This window comes from Protopterus annectens, chromosome 10.part0, assembly GCF_019279795.1.
Source record: "Protopterus annectens isolate FY-2018-M chromosome 10.part0, PAN1.0, whole genome shotgun sequence".
NCBI classification, from domain to species: Eukaryota; Metazoa; Chordata; order Ceratodontiformes; family Protopteridae; genus Protopterus; species Protopterus annectens.
The window spans coordinates 1,179,108,557-1,179,122,375 of NC_056744.1; the positions used below are offsets into that span (position 1 = coordinate 1,179,108,557).

Consider the following 13,819-nt stretch of genomic DNA (forward strand, 5'->3'; position numbering starts at 1 on the left):
AAACCCTCTTGTGTGATGTTGGTGTCTTGGGGGATTCTATAACAGCTCCCAATTTACAGTCATCTACGAATCTGGTGAGAAAGAGGCCTTGAATGTTAGCTTTGACTTGCAAGAAGTAGGTGTCAAACACAGGGGCACAGCCTGGGGCCCAGGAGTACTCCACTCATCGGTCTTTTGGTAGAGGTGGTCTCACTAATCCTGACTTCTTGGGTCATGTCTTTCAGCCATCAAGCAATCCAATGAGTTATGTAAGGATTTATACTTAGCTCAGAGAGAGAGACATATAGATATAAAAATAGCTACAAATACCCTAAACCTAAGTTTTTTTGGAATAAGAGGGTTAAGATTTGGCAAAATGAAATGAAGCAATGATGTACTACCAAGCTTGATCCCTACATATATGACATTGATGACATACAATGATTTTAATATATTTAATTACTCGATTTTCTTAGAAAAATAGAACCCTCCAATGACCTCAGATGATTGTATTATCTGAAGAAGGCAGCTTGTTAACAATGCTTGAGTGGGGTATTGTACTGAATGCCTTGGCCAAGTCAAGATACAAAGTATGCACTGGTTTATCTTCATCCATTGCCTTGGTGGTCCTCTCAAAGAAGTCTACCAGGTTAAGTACGCAAGACCTTCCCTTAAAGCCAAATTGGGATGAGTCCAGTATCTGTAGGTTGTCAATGTTGTCGTTTATCATTTCTGTAATAATTCATTCCTTGGCTTTGCATATTAGGCTTGTTAGACTGACCGGTCTGTAGTCCCTGGGTTGGCTAATGGTCTGGCCTTGTGGAGGGTAATGACTGTTATGATCCCCAATTCACCTGGAGAATAGCCTGTTTTGAGGCTGTAGTTGAAAAGTGCCTCAGGTGGTCCTGATTTGTTCAAGAGGTAACGACGGATGTTTCAGGACCCATACAGGCTTTAGCGAGCGCTGCCAACACTTTGTCCCTGCTAATAGTTGGGAGAACTATGTTGGAGGGATTTCATCTGGAAGAACTGGAGGGGGGGGGTGAAGTGTGAGCTGGATTTATCAGTCAGTGGATTTGCTATGTCACTGTGATCACTGAAGTTGGTACCATTCACAACCAATTCAGCACACTGATGCGAGTTACCTTTAAGGTTCTAGACATAGCTGAAGAAGGCCTTGTGATTGTCCTTAGCCTGAAAAACTATCCAGCCCTCACAGTTGTCCTTACTGGACTTATTAGACCTTTTATTTTTTGTTTAGGTACCCCCCAGCCATCCATTCCCCCCTCCTCCAGCAGTATTGCTGAATCCTTCAACAAACACTTCACTGAAACTATAACATCTCTAAACAAACAACACTTCCCGACAACAGCCCCCCAACTCCTATTTTCTTCACCTCAGTACCTACCTCCAACATAAGACTATTGTCAAAACTTAAACCCACCAAACTCGCAGCTGACAACCTCTCCTCTGAATACTTGAAAACTGCATCTGATACACTAGCCTACGCAATTTCAATTCTAATCAACCGTTCCATAACAGAAGGCTATGTTCCCTCCATATGGAAGGTATCCCACATCATTCCCATCCTCAAAGGCATCCCCCCTCCACTGACCTCTCCAGTTACAGCCCTCATTGCTATCCTCTCCCCAGTTACCGCCCCCATTGCTATCCTCTCCCCTCTCTCCAAGGTACTTGAAAAATGCATCAACACCCAGGTCTCCAACTACCTCCTAGCTAATAATCTCCTCTCCAAAACCCAACATGGTTTCAGGCCATATCACAGCACTACCTCCGCTCTGCTCTCCTTCACCAACACTATACTTCATCACAAAAACAATGGCCTCTTCTCTACTGCCGTATTTCTATAACTCTCAAAGGCCTTTGATATGGTATCTCATGTGCTACTACTGTCTACTCTCCCCAACCCCTCCTTCTCACAACCAGCCTGCAACTGGTTCCACAGCTATCTACATGGATGCCAGCAATCAGTAATCTGGGATGATAACATATCACCTCACCTCCCAGTTACTCTCAGAGTTCCCCATGGGTCTATCCTTGGCCCTCTGCTATTCTCACTTTTCACTAACAACCTACATACTGCCAACACACAAGCGTCTCTTATACAGTACGCAGATGACTCTACTCTTATCTGCTCTGCCCCCACTCTCCCAGAACTACAACAAATCACACAGGAGTCACTCTCTTCTGTAGTAAGTTGGCTATCCAATGCTCAGCTCCTATTCAACCCAAGTAAGACAAAACATCTCCTGTTCCAACCTTCCAAAGCCACCGAAAACACCCCCAACTTCAACATTCTTGCCAAAGACAATACCATCATCTCTCCATCAGAACATATAAAATTACTTGGTGTGGAAATAAGACAACAAACTTAGATTTGACACCCACATATCTCTCACAATAAAAAAAAAGTTCACAAGAAACTTGGTGCATTATATCGAAGCTGCCAATCCCTAACCAAGGCGGCTAGAATCTCCATAGCCAATTCCCAGCTAATCTCCACTCTACTCTATGCATCCCCCATACTTACCAACGTTAAACAGACAGACCTACACAAGCTGGATGCTTGTTACAACAAAATTGCTAAATTTGCCACTGGAACATCCTACCGCAGCCATCACTGTATCTCCCTTAAAGAACTAAACTGGCTAGAACTCCCACAACTCCTTCACTTTAATCAACTCACCCTCACTCATAAACTTATTAACCACTCCCTTAACATCCCTTCCAATCTTTCTCCAACCCTATCACCCCACTAGGCCCGTAAGATCAAGCAACAAAAATCAACTCACTGTTATCAAACCCAAAAACTCAGCAGGAGAAGCCATATTTTCATGTACCATATCTAAACTTTGGAACAATCTTCCACCCTCTATAACTACTCCACCTTGTAGCAGCCTTTTCAAGACTGCACTCAAATTCCACTTACATTTGCACTGGCTTTGTCCTTGTTCTAATCCAGACTTTGTCCTTGTTCTAATCCAGACTAACACCCCCCCCACCTAGACTCTTAACCCAGCTATACTACCGCCACTACTAACCACAGTCAGAAATAACTAGTTGGGGGCGTGGCTAGGATGTAGACTGGTTGGCAGCATCTTTTCTCAGCTCTGCACTCAAAATATATTTCTGACAGGAAATTTTAAAAACTAGATATTGTAGACAAACCTATTTTGTTGAATTACTTCTACTAATATCACTAGAAGTCTACATTACTTCTACTAATATCACTAGAAGTCTACATTGCTAACAATTTGGCTTTAATCATAATTTTTCCTGTCAAAAAACAAGAAGGAAGGTATCTGAATCTACTGAAAATGAGCTTTTCTAAGAATACCACACAGGACCAGACGATACAGTCTTTATTAAATGCTATACAAGACTTATCAGTGAAATTTGACAAAATGAATACCAAATTGTACACTTTTGAAGAGAGATCTACAAAACAAATACAGCAACTACAAGAAATAATGGTGCAACAGAAGTCTCACATAGCTGACATAGAGAGATCCCTAAATGATACTGAGGGCAGACTCTCAGAACAAGATCTTCAGCTACATTTTTTATCAAAACAAAATGCTTCATTACAAAATAAAATAGAGGATCTAGAGAACAGGTCCAGACGAAATAATCTTCCCATCTATGGGCTACCAGAGAAAACAGAGGGAGATAACATGGTGACTTTCCTTACTACCTGGTTACCAGAAGTTTTAAAATTGCCTGAAGCTCTTTCTTATGGAATTGAAAGAGCCCATAGATCCTTAAGAGCTGCTTCATCAACCATCAAATCAAAAAATCACCCGAGATCAATAACAGTAAAGTTTTTTTCATCACAGGACAAGGAACTTATTTTAAAGACAGCATGGTCAACTTCTCCAGTTAAATACAAAGACAACATAATCAGATTTGATAATGATTATAGATTTGATAATGATTATTCTGCTGGACTTATAACTGCAAGAAAAGAATGTCTCCCTCTGATAAAGGAATTGAAAAAAGGCAACTTAAAGTGCACCTGCTGTTCCCTGCAAGAATAAAAATATTTTTTTACTGAAAGTCCTAAAACTTTTGACACTCTACAAGCAACAGTCTCTTATCTTTCAGCTAATAAAACCTTGGATAAAGTGGAAGAAATGGATTGGAGCTCCTTTGGGGTAAAGAGACATGCAGAAAAAAATGCCTGGAGCACTGCTGACAAGAAGAAGAAGAAACTAAGAGACACATGAAAAACGCAAACATTATTGTTTTCTATTTGCTCTGTAAGGTAAACCTGTTCTTCTTTAAAAGCATTCATGCTTTACATGTGTGTCAGTCTTTGAAGCAATATAAATACAGGATAAACAGGACATTTTATAACTAAAGGAAACAACCCTAAAGAAAGCAAGGTAACATATCTTTCTTTATTACAGTGTAAATACTTACAGTCATGATTTCTCTAACTCTAAATGATATTTAGATAATTCATTTATACATTACCTGCCTTTTACTGATAGTATAGAATATGATGCATTTACACTGACATATTAATGTGGTGTGCTTAAATGAACATGATTCTTTTTATATTACACTAAGATGCATGAAATATCTAAATTGTTGCATTTAATTCACATAATAATATATAAAAGCTGATAATAATAACTGTCAAAAAGTGCCTTGAAAAGTAATTATCTATTCTTTGATGCTAAAAGTGTCTTTTTGACTAACAAACAACTGTTTGGCTTGTATATCTGCCCTAAATGCTAAGAAAACTAATAGCAGTTTAATGAGCTCGTGTTCAGTTTAAAAAGCTCTAAAAGCTTCACTTACTTTGTTTTTGGCTTTCCGCCATGGTCACGAGCTGGGAACTCTTATTTTACCATCCCTAGAGTGGAGGTTCTTCAGTTAGAATCCATTAGTGTGTGTTAAATCCTCTACAAATGTACGAACAGCACAAAACGAAAGTAAACAGTCTGAGTGATGTCAGCACTGAAACAAGGCAGTATGGGTGTGGTTTAAGCTCTTAAGCTACTTAAAGTGACAAGCACACTATTTATGAGATGGCAAAGTGCTTTTACAGTTTAACAAATATTAAAACTGCACTAAAGTACCTAACAAATTTAGAAGGTATCAACACATGCATAATGTTTTATTATATTGTAACATTTGTTATTCATTTTGAATTGTACACATAAACAGCACACAAGGCTTAAAAAGAAGTATATCACTTGGAAGAAACTGTATGAATAGTTAACACATACAGACTTTACTACAATCTTTTCTGATAACATCACCCAAGTAAATTACTATAATTTAACTTAATTTTATGAAAATGTAATATATTTAAGTCCTTGACTGAAACTATATAACACATTTGTAAACACATTGCAGCTAGTGTACTCAACCTTAAGGACAGTAAGTCAATTATGGTTCATGAATGTAGCTATTTGTTATTAGGCATTTTAAAGGTAAAAAGGAGTTGCTGTTTAATTATTAAGATACTCTGCAAATATTAAATTGGTTGAGTAGCACAGTCATTAAGCAGTAATGAGCAAGAAAAAATCTCATAGACTTGCTTATGATATTGTTAAATATACATAAAAAAGAACTGCTGAATTATAAGTATGCGTTTATTAAAGGCAAGTTATACTAATATTGAACATCCTCACTGAAAATGATTGGTTGTGTAGAGAGACAGTAACTCCCATTATATGACCAAGGCTAAAGAGATTGTCTTGCATGTCTAAATTGATCAGCCTTGAACCTTAGATTACAAATAGACATGCAATGTACTTTTACTTATAATACTGAATATATATTGTATATCATCACAAACGTTAAAGCCATTGTCAGCTATATCTCATATTAAATCACTTTTATAGTAGGTCTAATTTCTGTCTATGAAAGTAAATACCAGGCTATATGCATTTGTTAATTATGAAAGAAGAGCTTGCTATCTATTCTTTTTAATATCCTATAGGTATGTACTTGTTAGAGACACACACATGCTGCAAAGCTGCTGGTTATTGCTTATTCATTAGTATATTTCTGACTGCAATGTTATAAATATATGGCGTGGACCATTTGAGTTGAGAATATGTCTCTATATCGGGCATGTTCTCGGTTTGAATGTTTTATATCATCTATAATAAGATATTGAGTACCCTCACTAAATTCAAAGAAGCCACAATAGAAATAAATATTTATTAAAAAATGGAGAAAAGAAGGATGAAGAGAAAAAAGAAGGAAAATGGTCGGTGGTCATATAAGGTTATCCTTTCCCGTGTATGTAGAAGGGTTGACAGCAATAAGTACCAAACAACTGTGTTATAGCATGTTTAAAGTTTGTTATATTTTTCAACCTTACAGTTATATCACTGTAGATAAATCCTGTAATATCATAAGGATTATAAATCCTGTAATATCATAAGGATTATGAGTTGCTATTTGACATATGTGGAACACTAGCTGTGAAATATGCCAGTGGCACTAATAATATATAGGAACTGCCTGGAAATATAGTTAAACTATATAATACCAATGCCAAAAACAAATTAGTAACATTCATGCCACTAAAATATGATTTTTTGAATTAAATGAAAACTATAAGATTACTGATAAATGACAATAAAAGTGTAATATTACATTCATTGTTACGGACACTTCATGATTTAATTAAGTTGTAGTATAGTTAACTAATGCATATAATGCTTAACATTTATATATATATATATATATATATATATATATATATATATATATATATATATAGACCATTACAAAAGTTTGATACCTACTCACACTACAAGGGAGATAAACAGCAAGCATATTACTTTTAAGATGCATAACTGTTATTGTTATACAAAAGATATATTAAAATAAGAGATTTTCCTTTACAATTTAAACAAAGCCAAATAGTTAAGTATTAATTCTAGGTATAGTTGTGTTGCCTTAGTATTTTATAAAATATTAAAAATAGATAAAGACTGTACTTAAGTAATCTGTAAACACAACTACATATATACTTAAAAGATATATAAGATACTTTTCATTATAAAACTACCATGTGGCGGGGCTGGGGGAGGATGCTGAAATGCAGATCTAGAGGGATCACTTGAATGGTTAGATCATTCAAGGATGAGATATTTTTTTTCTCATGGAGGGGTTTGGTGGTTGTTTATCTTATGTTTTCAGTTACGATCTTGTAATGTACTTTTATTGGGTGTCTATAATCTATTGTAATACTGTTGGAAGAAGAAAGAACAAGTCATTCTCATGTACACACATCTACACATTGTTACGAGTATATGAATATGGATAAAAGCAAAGCTAATATAAATCCAATTGCAAAATGTATATCTATTAAATGCAAATGGTTTAAATAATAGCTGCAAAAGAGGAAGTCTTTACAGATATTTAAAGTTATGTGAAGCACAACTAGTATTTTTACAGGAAACACACCTTACACAGGACGACATAAATAAAATAAACAATAAAAATTATACAGTACTAGTAAGTTCCATCTATAGTCAAAAGCGAAGGGGAGTAGCAATTTTGTGGAAAAACACTACTTTAATGCCTAAAATCATAAACACGTTTCATGACAACTCAGGAATGTTTTGTCTAGTGACAATATCTATTAATGAAATGGTATATACATTCGTGAATATATATTGGATACCAGGACTAGGAGTTAGAGTGGCCAAACAACACTTAGAAGACATTGTACAATATGCCAAAGGCAATTTAATCGTAGCTGGAGATTTCAATTGCATTATAAAAGAAACTGACACAAATACTAAAACTACACGTAAGAGATCACCTTTAACAAAGTTGTTATCCGAGTTTGTTGAAACTTTTAATATAGTTGACATAAATGAGTAAGCTATCCAAGAGTCACTATTCTTTACACATTTTTCCCACAGACATAATACATACTCTAGAATAGATAGAGTGTACATAAGAAAAGATTTAACCACTAAATTAAATAAAGTCAAGACAATTTCATGTCCATTTTCGGACCATAACGTTTGAGATAGACTTGTGTTTCAAGAGAAGGATATCAGTAACAAGAATACCATCTTACATAACAAATCTCAAAGATTTTAAGGAATTTTATATTAAAGAGACACAAGCATTCTTAGATATGAATCTTACGAAAGATGCATCTGAAATATATATATGGGATGCACTGAAAGCATACCTATATGGAAGAGCGGTGGGATGGTATAAAAATAAACAAAAACAGTGGAATAAGGAATTAATGGAATTACAGTCAAAAGTGGATAATTTAAAGCTTGATATTCAAAATGGAAACACCAACTTAATAAAAGAACTGGAAGATATTAATAAAAAATACTCAGAGACGCTACACCACAAAACAATGATCAGCTTAGAAAAAATTAAACTATGTTACTATTCAGTGAACCCTAAAAACCAACGAAGAATAGCAAATAGGAGTAAAAAGATGATTAAAACAAATCAAATCAAGGAAATACATAACATAGAAACCAAAAAGAAAGTGTCTGATTTAGAAGGAACACTAGAAGCTTTTAGGCTACTCTTTCATAAACTTAATAATCAAAATGAGAAAATAGAAATAGTACTGAAAGTTTTTCTTAAAAACAATGTTAAAGTTAGGTTATTAGAGGACCAGGTACAACTAAGAGATAAGCAAATAGCAATGACAGAACTTAAAGCTGAAGTAAATAAGCTAAAATTAAACAAAGCTCCAGGTATAGATAATATTACCCCAGAAATGTTTAAATTATTATGTAATGAGGCTTTACTGTTGTTACTGAATGTCTTTACATCAGTTATAAATGGTAAAGACATCCCTCCTTCTTGGAAGTACACATTAATATCACCAATTCTGAAACAAAGTAAAGATCCCAGTGAATGTTCATCATACAGACCCATTTCACTTCTTAATATAGATTATAAAATTTTTATGGCAATACATACTGCTCGAATAAAACAATTACTACCATTTTTGATAGAGGAGGATCAAACAGGTTTTACAAAAGATAGGAACACTTATGACAACATCAAAAGAATTCTTTCCTTAATTGATTATATAAATGTCACAAAAAAATTAATGTTATTAGTTTAGACATAAATAGCGCATTTGATTCAGTGAACTGGGATTACTTAATGTTAGTTTTAGAAGAATATGGCTTCTCAAACAACTTCACCTTGTTAATAAAATCATTATATGAAAAATCATTGGCTTATATAAAACTGGGATCTTGTCTGTCTAAATCTATTAAAATAACAAAGGGCACAAAACAAGGCTGCCCTCTTTCTCCGTTATTGTTTGCGCTAGTCATTGAACCCTTAGCAAATAATATACGTATGGATAAAAATATTGAAGGAATACAATTAGACAATAGCCTAGAGCTTAAAATTCAACTTTTTTGCTGATGATATTTTAATTACCTTAAAGAATAATAATAGCTCTTTAAAAGCATTATGGGACTCAATTGAAAACTTTGAGATTTAAATTTAATGAGAACAAAACAAATGTATTGCTTATAAATACTAATAAAAAAGATCTAAATAAAAAATACCATAACTATATCCCCACCGATAATACAATTAAATACTTGGGAATTATAATAACTAACAACCTAGATACTACAATTGAAACAAATTATAAAGAGACCTTAAATAATATTAAAAATCTAATACAAAGATGGAATAAGTTCTTATTTTCAATGGAAGAAAGGCTCTATATAATTAAAATTATATTTCCAAAAATTCTTTATGTTATACAAGCTTGTTCTTTGCCACTAGCTAAATCGCACCTAAAACAATTAAATGATTTAATGGTAAGATTCCTATGGTATCCAAAAAAACAAGGATAGCTATGAAATGTCATCTAGATGATTGGGATACGGGTGGCATAAGTTTACCAGACATAGAAGTATATTTGCATTCATCTGTTATTAAAACAATATCATTATGGCTAAATACAAAATATACATCAAAATGGAAGATAGTTCATGAGAGAATCTGGTTAAAATCAGGATTTGTAGTAGCAAATAAGTATACCGATTTCACACCAAACAATTTTCTATGGCCGATGAAGGAATATAGGATGATTCATAAGTATAAAAATATAAGTTCCAAATACATTACTTATACACTAAAAATTTTCCAAAATCTTATTAATAGCAATCCTGAAATTAAAGCATGGCCATTTTTATTATATCCAGTAGCGTACACACAAGGTAATATAATAACATTTGATATAGAAGTAGTCAACATGCTTAAAGAAAAGGGATTAATATACTGGCATCAATTGGTAAACTCTGGAAAACTTCTGACAATAGACCAAATTAAACGGAAATTAAATATGGAAAATAGTTCATGGCTACATGTAGAAGAATTAAGACAGTATATATTAAGCAAACAAGAAACAATGCAACCATCAATAAGACAGAATGTTTCTAATCTTATAGAACATATAATATTACTAATGAATCAACCCATTACTGGAAAGGGATACTTATCTATTTATAAATCAAACAAAAAAATATAAACTTATAATAATGACAAAATATGGAATTATTATAGATCAATTAATGGACATGTGCCAAATGACAAGAGACAAAAAATTAATTCTTCTCTCTCCAAAGCAGACATCACTTTCATTACATTGGAGACTCTTTGCATGGCAATTCATACACAGATCTTACGTAACTCCTCATAAAACGGAACTTATGTTTAAGAAAAATATTGGCTGCTGGAGATGTGACTTATCAATAAAAGCAGACTGGCAACATATGTTATACGAATGCCATTTGATTAAACCATATTGGGATAAAATAAATTGTTTTCTGCAAATGGTATTCAATGACAAATTCCAGATTTCCAAATCTATTATTTTGTTTAATGCACCTGTACCTGACTCTGTACCAAGAACAAAATATGTAATCTTGTGGACTCTCCTGGCCATTGCAAGGAAGAACATTACATCAAACTGGAAATCCAAAGCTTCTCCAACTTTTAAGCAATTCATGAATATGGTGTCAGCAGTATCGCAATTGGAAATTAACACTATTAAAGGAAGAACTGAAAGAACTACATCATTATATATAGCATGGCAAAAAGTAACTGAAATACTGGAGAGTAATGACTGTAGCAGATTGTAATCGGGAAACAATTGTATAGAAAGTCAATTATATGCCAACAATAGACAACCTTGTAAATACCTTATTTTGGTTTTAATGTTTGATATCTGTTTAGAGGTTTTAGCCTACCTTTTTAAATAATTTGTAAATACTTCACTGTCATAAATAACCTGCATTCATGTTTTCGGAAATGAATAAAAATATTTACAAAAAAAAAAAAATAGCTAGTGTCTTTACCTACTTTAACATCTTGTCTGACAACTTTACTAATATTATAAACAAGAAACTATCTTAACTTGCAACATTTACTGTATATACTGTTGATAATCAATATCTTGTTATTGTATTAAAGCCAATAACCTGTAATGTTGTTTACTATTGCTGCAACTTTGTATCGCTATTTATCATGTACATGATGTGGAGCTTTTCTCCCCGGGCATCTGCTGAAAAAGGGCCTGCGTCCAGTCAGAATTTCCCAGTAAACAAATATAAATAAAATAATAAATAAGACAGCATTGTGGTGTGTGAAAGCCGCTCTAGCCTTCTACTGCCAGAGTAATTTCTACGGCTTTAAACAACGTCTTGGTCACGGCACAGAAGTCTACATTCTCTGAAGTGAAGAGGGCTTAAATAGTATGGAGTTTTTGTTTAGGCACTTAGCATTGAACAGTAACACCTTAAGGTTGCCCTGAGGCTTTTTCACTAGGTTGATAACTTTGTCTTGTAGGCATTGTCTAAAAGGACTCTTAAGGGGGTGGGATAAAGGTTTAGCCAATATCTGAAAGCCTAAGGAGGATGCGCAGCCCATCCTTGGCAAAGCAACATGGTCTGCTGACCATGTTCTCCCATGCTGACAGATACTGGATCCCCCAGGAGTGACACCAGAAATTAAGCAAATTATTAAAATCATTTTATGTTCATACAGAGGCATCAACCTTTGTGAAGGCTGAATGCTGCTCAATGCAAGGCTCGTACTTGTGACACATATTCTGAAAGATCCACTTTTAAGCTTTCTCCTCTTTGCATAGCAGAGGATAATTTTGATCCATCATCATCTAGGTTATGAGCCCTGTAGACTTCCTCTGCACCACTCTACTCTTAGCTTTTGCTGTGTCTGTGACTAACAAGTTTAGTTACTGACCATATTCTAAATGTTATGTAAAATATATATGATATGAACAGGTAACATATAACATACAATAAATGCAGCCATAAATTTATATTTGTACTCGGTACTAATGTTTTGCCACCCACTACCCACCCATCATTTAAAAACGTACTCAACCCTCAAAATCCATCCACCCTTAACCCCTTTCCCCATTTCTGCATATGGGGTCCGGGTGTCACTTAAACAGTGACAATCTAAAGCCATACTCAACCCTCAAAATGCTGCCCCTATACACATGGGTAAAACAAACACTATCTTCAACTGTTACTACATATAGCCAAAAATCATTCTGAAATTTGCACTCCTATCACACAAGCATGTTTTGTGTAACTATTTACACTAAGCATACCTTTAGAAAGTTCTAGATATTCTGTGCTCTTTCAGCACTTAAGTTCTCAACCCTCAAAATGTTGCTCCTATAAACATTGGAAAAGACAAACACTATATTCAGCTATTGCTACTTAAGACCATACAAGTACAACTGGCATTTTTAGGTATACAAAGCATACTCGTGTGATGAGAATGGATATCTAAAAAAGACCTTTGTATGGTCTTAAGTAGTAACAGCTGAATATTGTGTTTGCCTTTCCAATGTGGACAGGGGGGAACATTTCTGTCTAAACGTATGCTTACTGTAAATGGTTATACAAAACATGCTCGTGTGATAGGAATGCATAACTATTTTCAGTAAGCAATAGTTCAAACGATTCTGGATAGCCTGTGCTCATTGAGTACTACATTTCCCACGAGATGCTCAGGAAAAAATTTAATCATTTAAGTACATTTAGTATGCCTACATGCATCATCCTACTATTCTACACCCTTAATTTCATAAATGTTTACTACAAACAATACTGGTTGAATATACGATGGTCATACCATCACAGGAAATGCAGGACCACTGAATCTTTGCGAACATTTACACCTTACCGGTACTATGACTTTATAATAACTTGTGTCTGTAACGCACTTTAAAAACGGGGCATACAAGTGTATTTATTAATGACACTTACTATAAAGCGATCCGCAACAACCAGCTTACCGAATAAATAGCACTGGTATGGGCATATTACTGTTAACGGCTAAGATTGTTTGACCACTGCAATCATCACGGATCCCCACAACAATGACAGACCGTATAACTGAGACGTACACCTTGGTGTATCCATGCAGAAAAATCGATTAACCAGAGTCTTATTTAATACAACAAAAAAAATCCTCAAAACTTCGTACAACTCTACACGCCGTATATCCTTTACCCCGTGCAAAGTAATACACCGGAAGCAATATCATTTGAGGTTTCACGCAGCTCCCTTCTAAGTTCAGATGGTTAAATAAGTGGTTTAATTTTGGTGTTTGATACATGGAAACATATTTTACTGTGGCAGCCGTTCAATTTTCAGTTGGATTGTTGTTACTTTTTCTTTTATGTTATATTCAACATCGTTGCAAAACACCTTCCCTTAAATTAAAAGTTATTCCGGGCTATATCTCAATGAAGCACCGTATGGAATACGTAGTGACGAACATAACACATAAC

The 13,819-nt window shown here is 34.5% G+C and overlaps 1 protein-coding gene across 3 annotated transcripts in view; it reads right to left on the reverse strand.

The window, feature by feature from the left end:
• TMEM69 (transmembrane protein 69) overlaps positions 1-13,776 on the reverse strand; it is a 153,471-nt gene extending 139,695 nt beyond the window's left edge. The window contains exon 1 of one of the 3 annotated variants that reach the window (XM_044085932.1): positions 13,698-13,776. Coding sequence is in view for 1 of the 3 variants with exons in the window: in XM_044085930.1 (XP_043941865.1) it covers positions 13,322-13,347 (26 nt within the window). In the remaining 2 variants the exon portion in view is untranslated. Of the gene's footprint in view, positions 1-13,292; positions 13,574-13,697 lie in introns of those variants that run through there. The other 2 variants (XM_044085930.1, XM_044085931.1) reach the window with 2 other exon arrangements.
• Between the last annotated feature and the right edge of the window lie 43 nt (positions 13,777-13,819).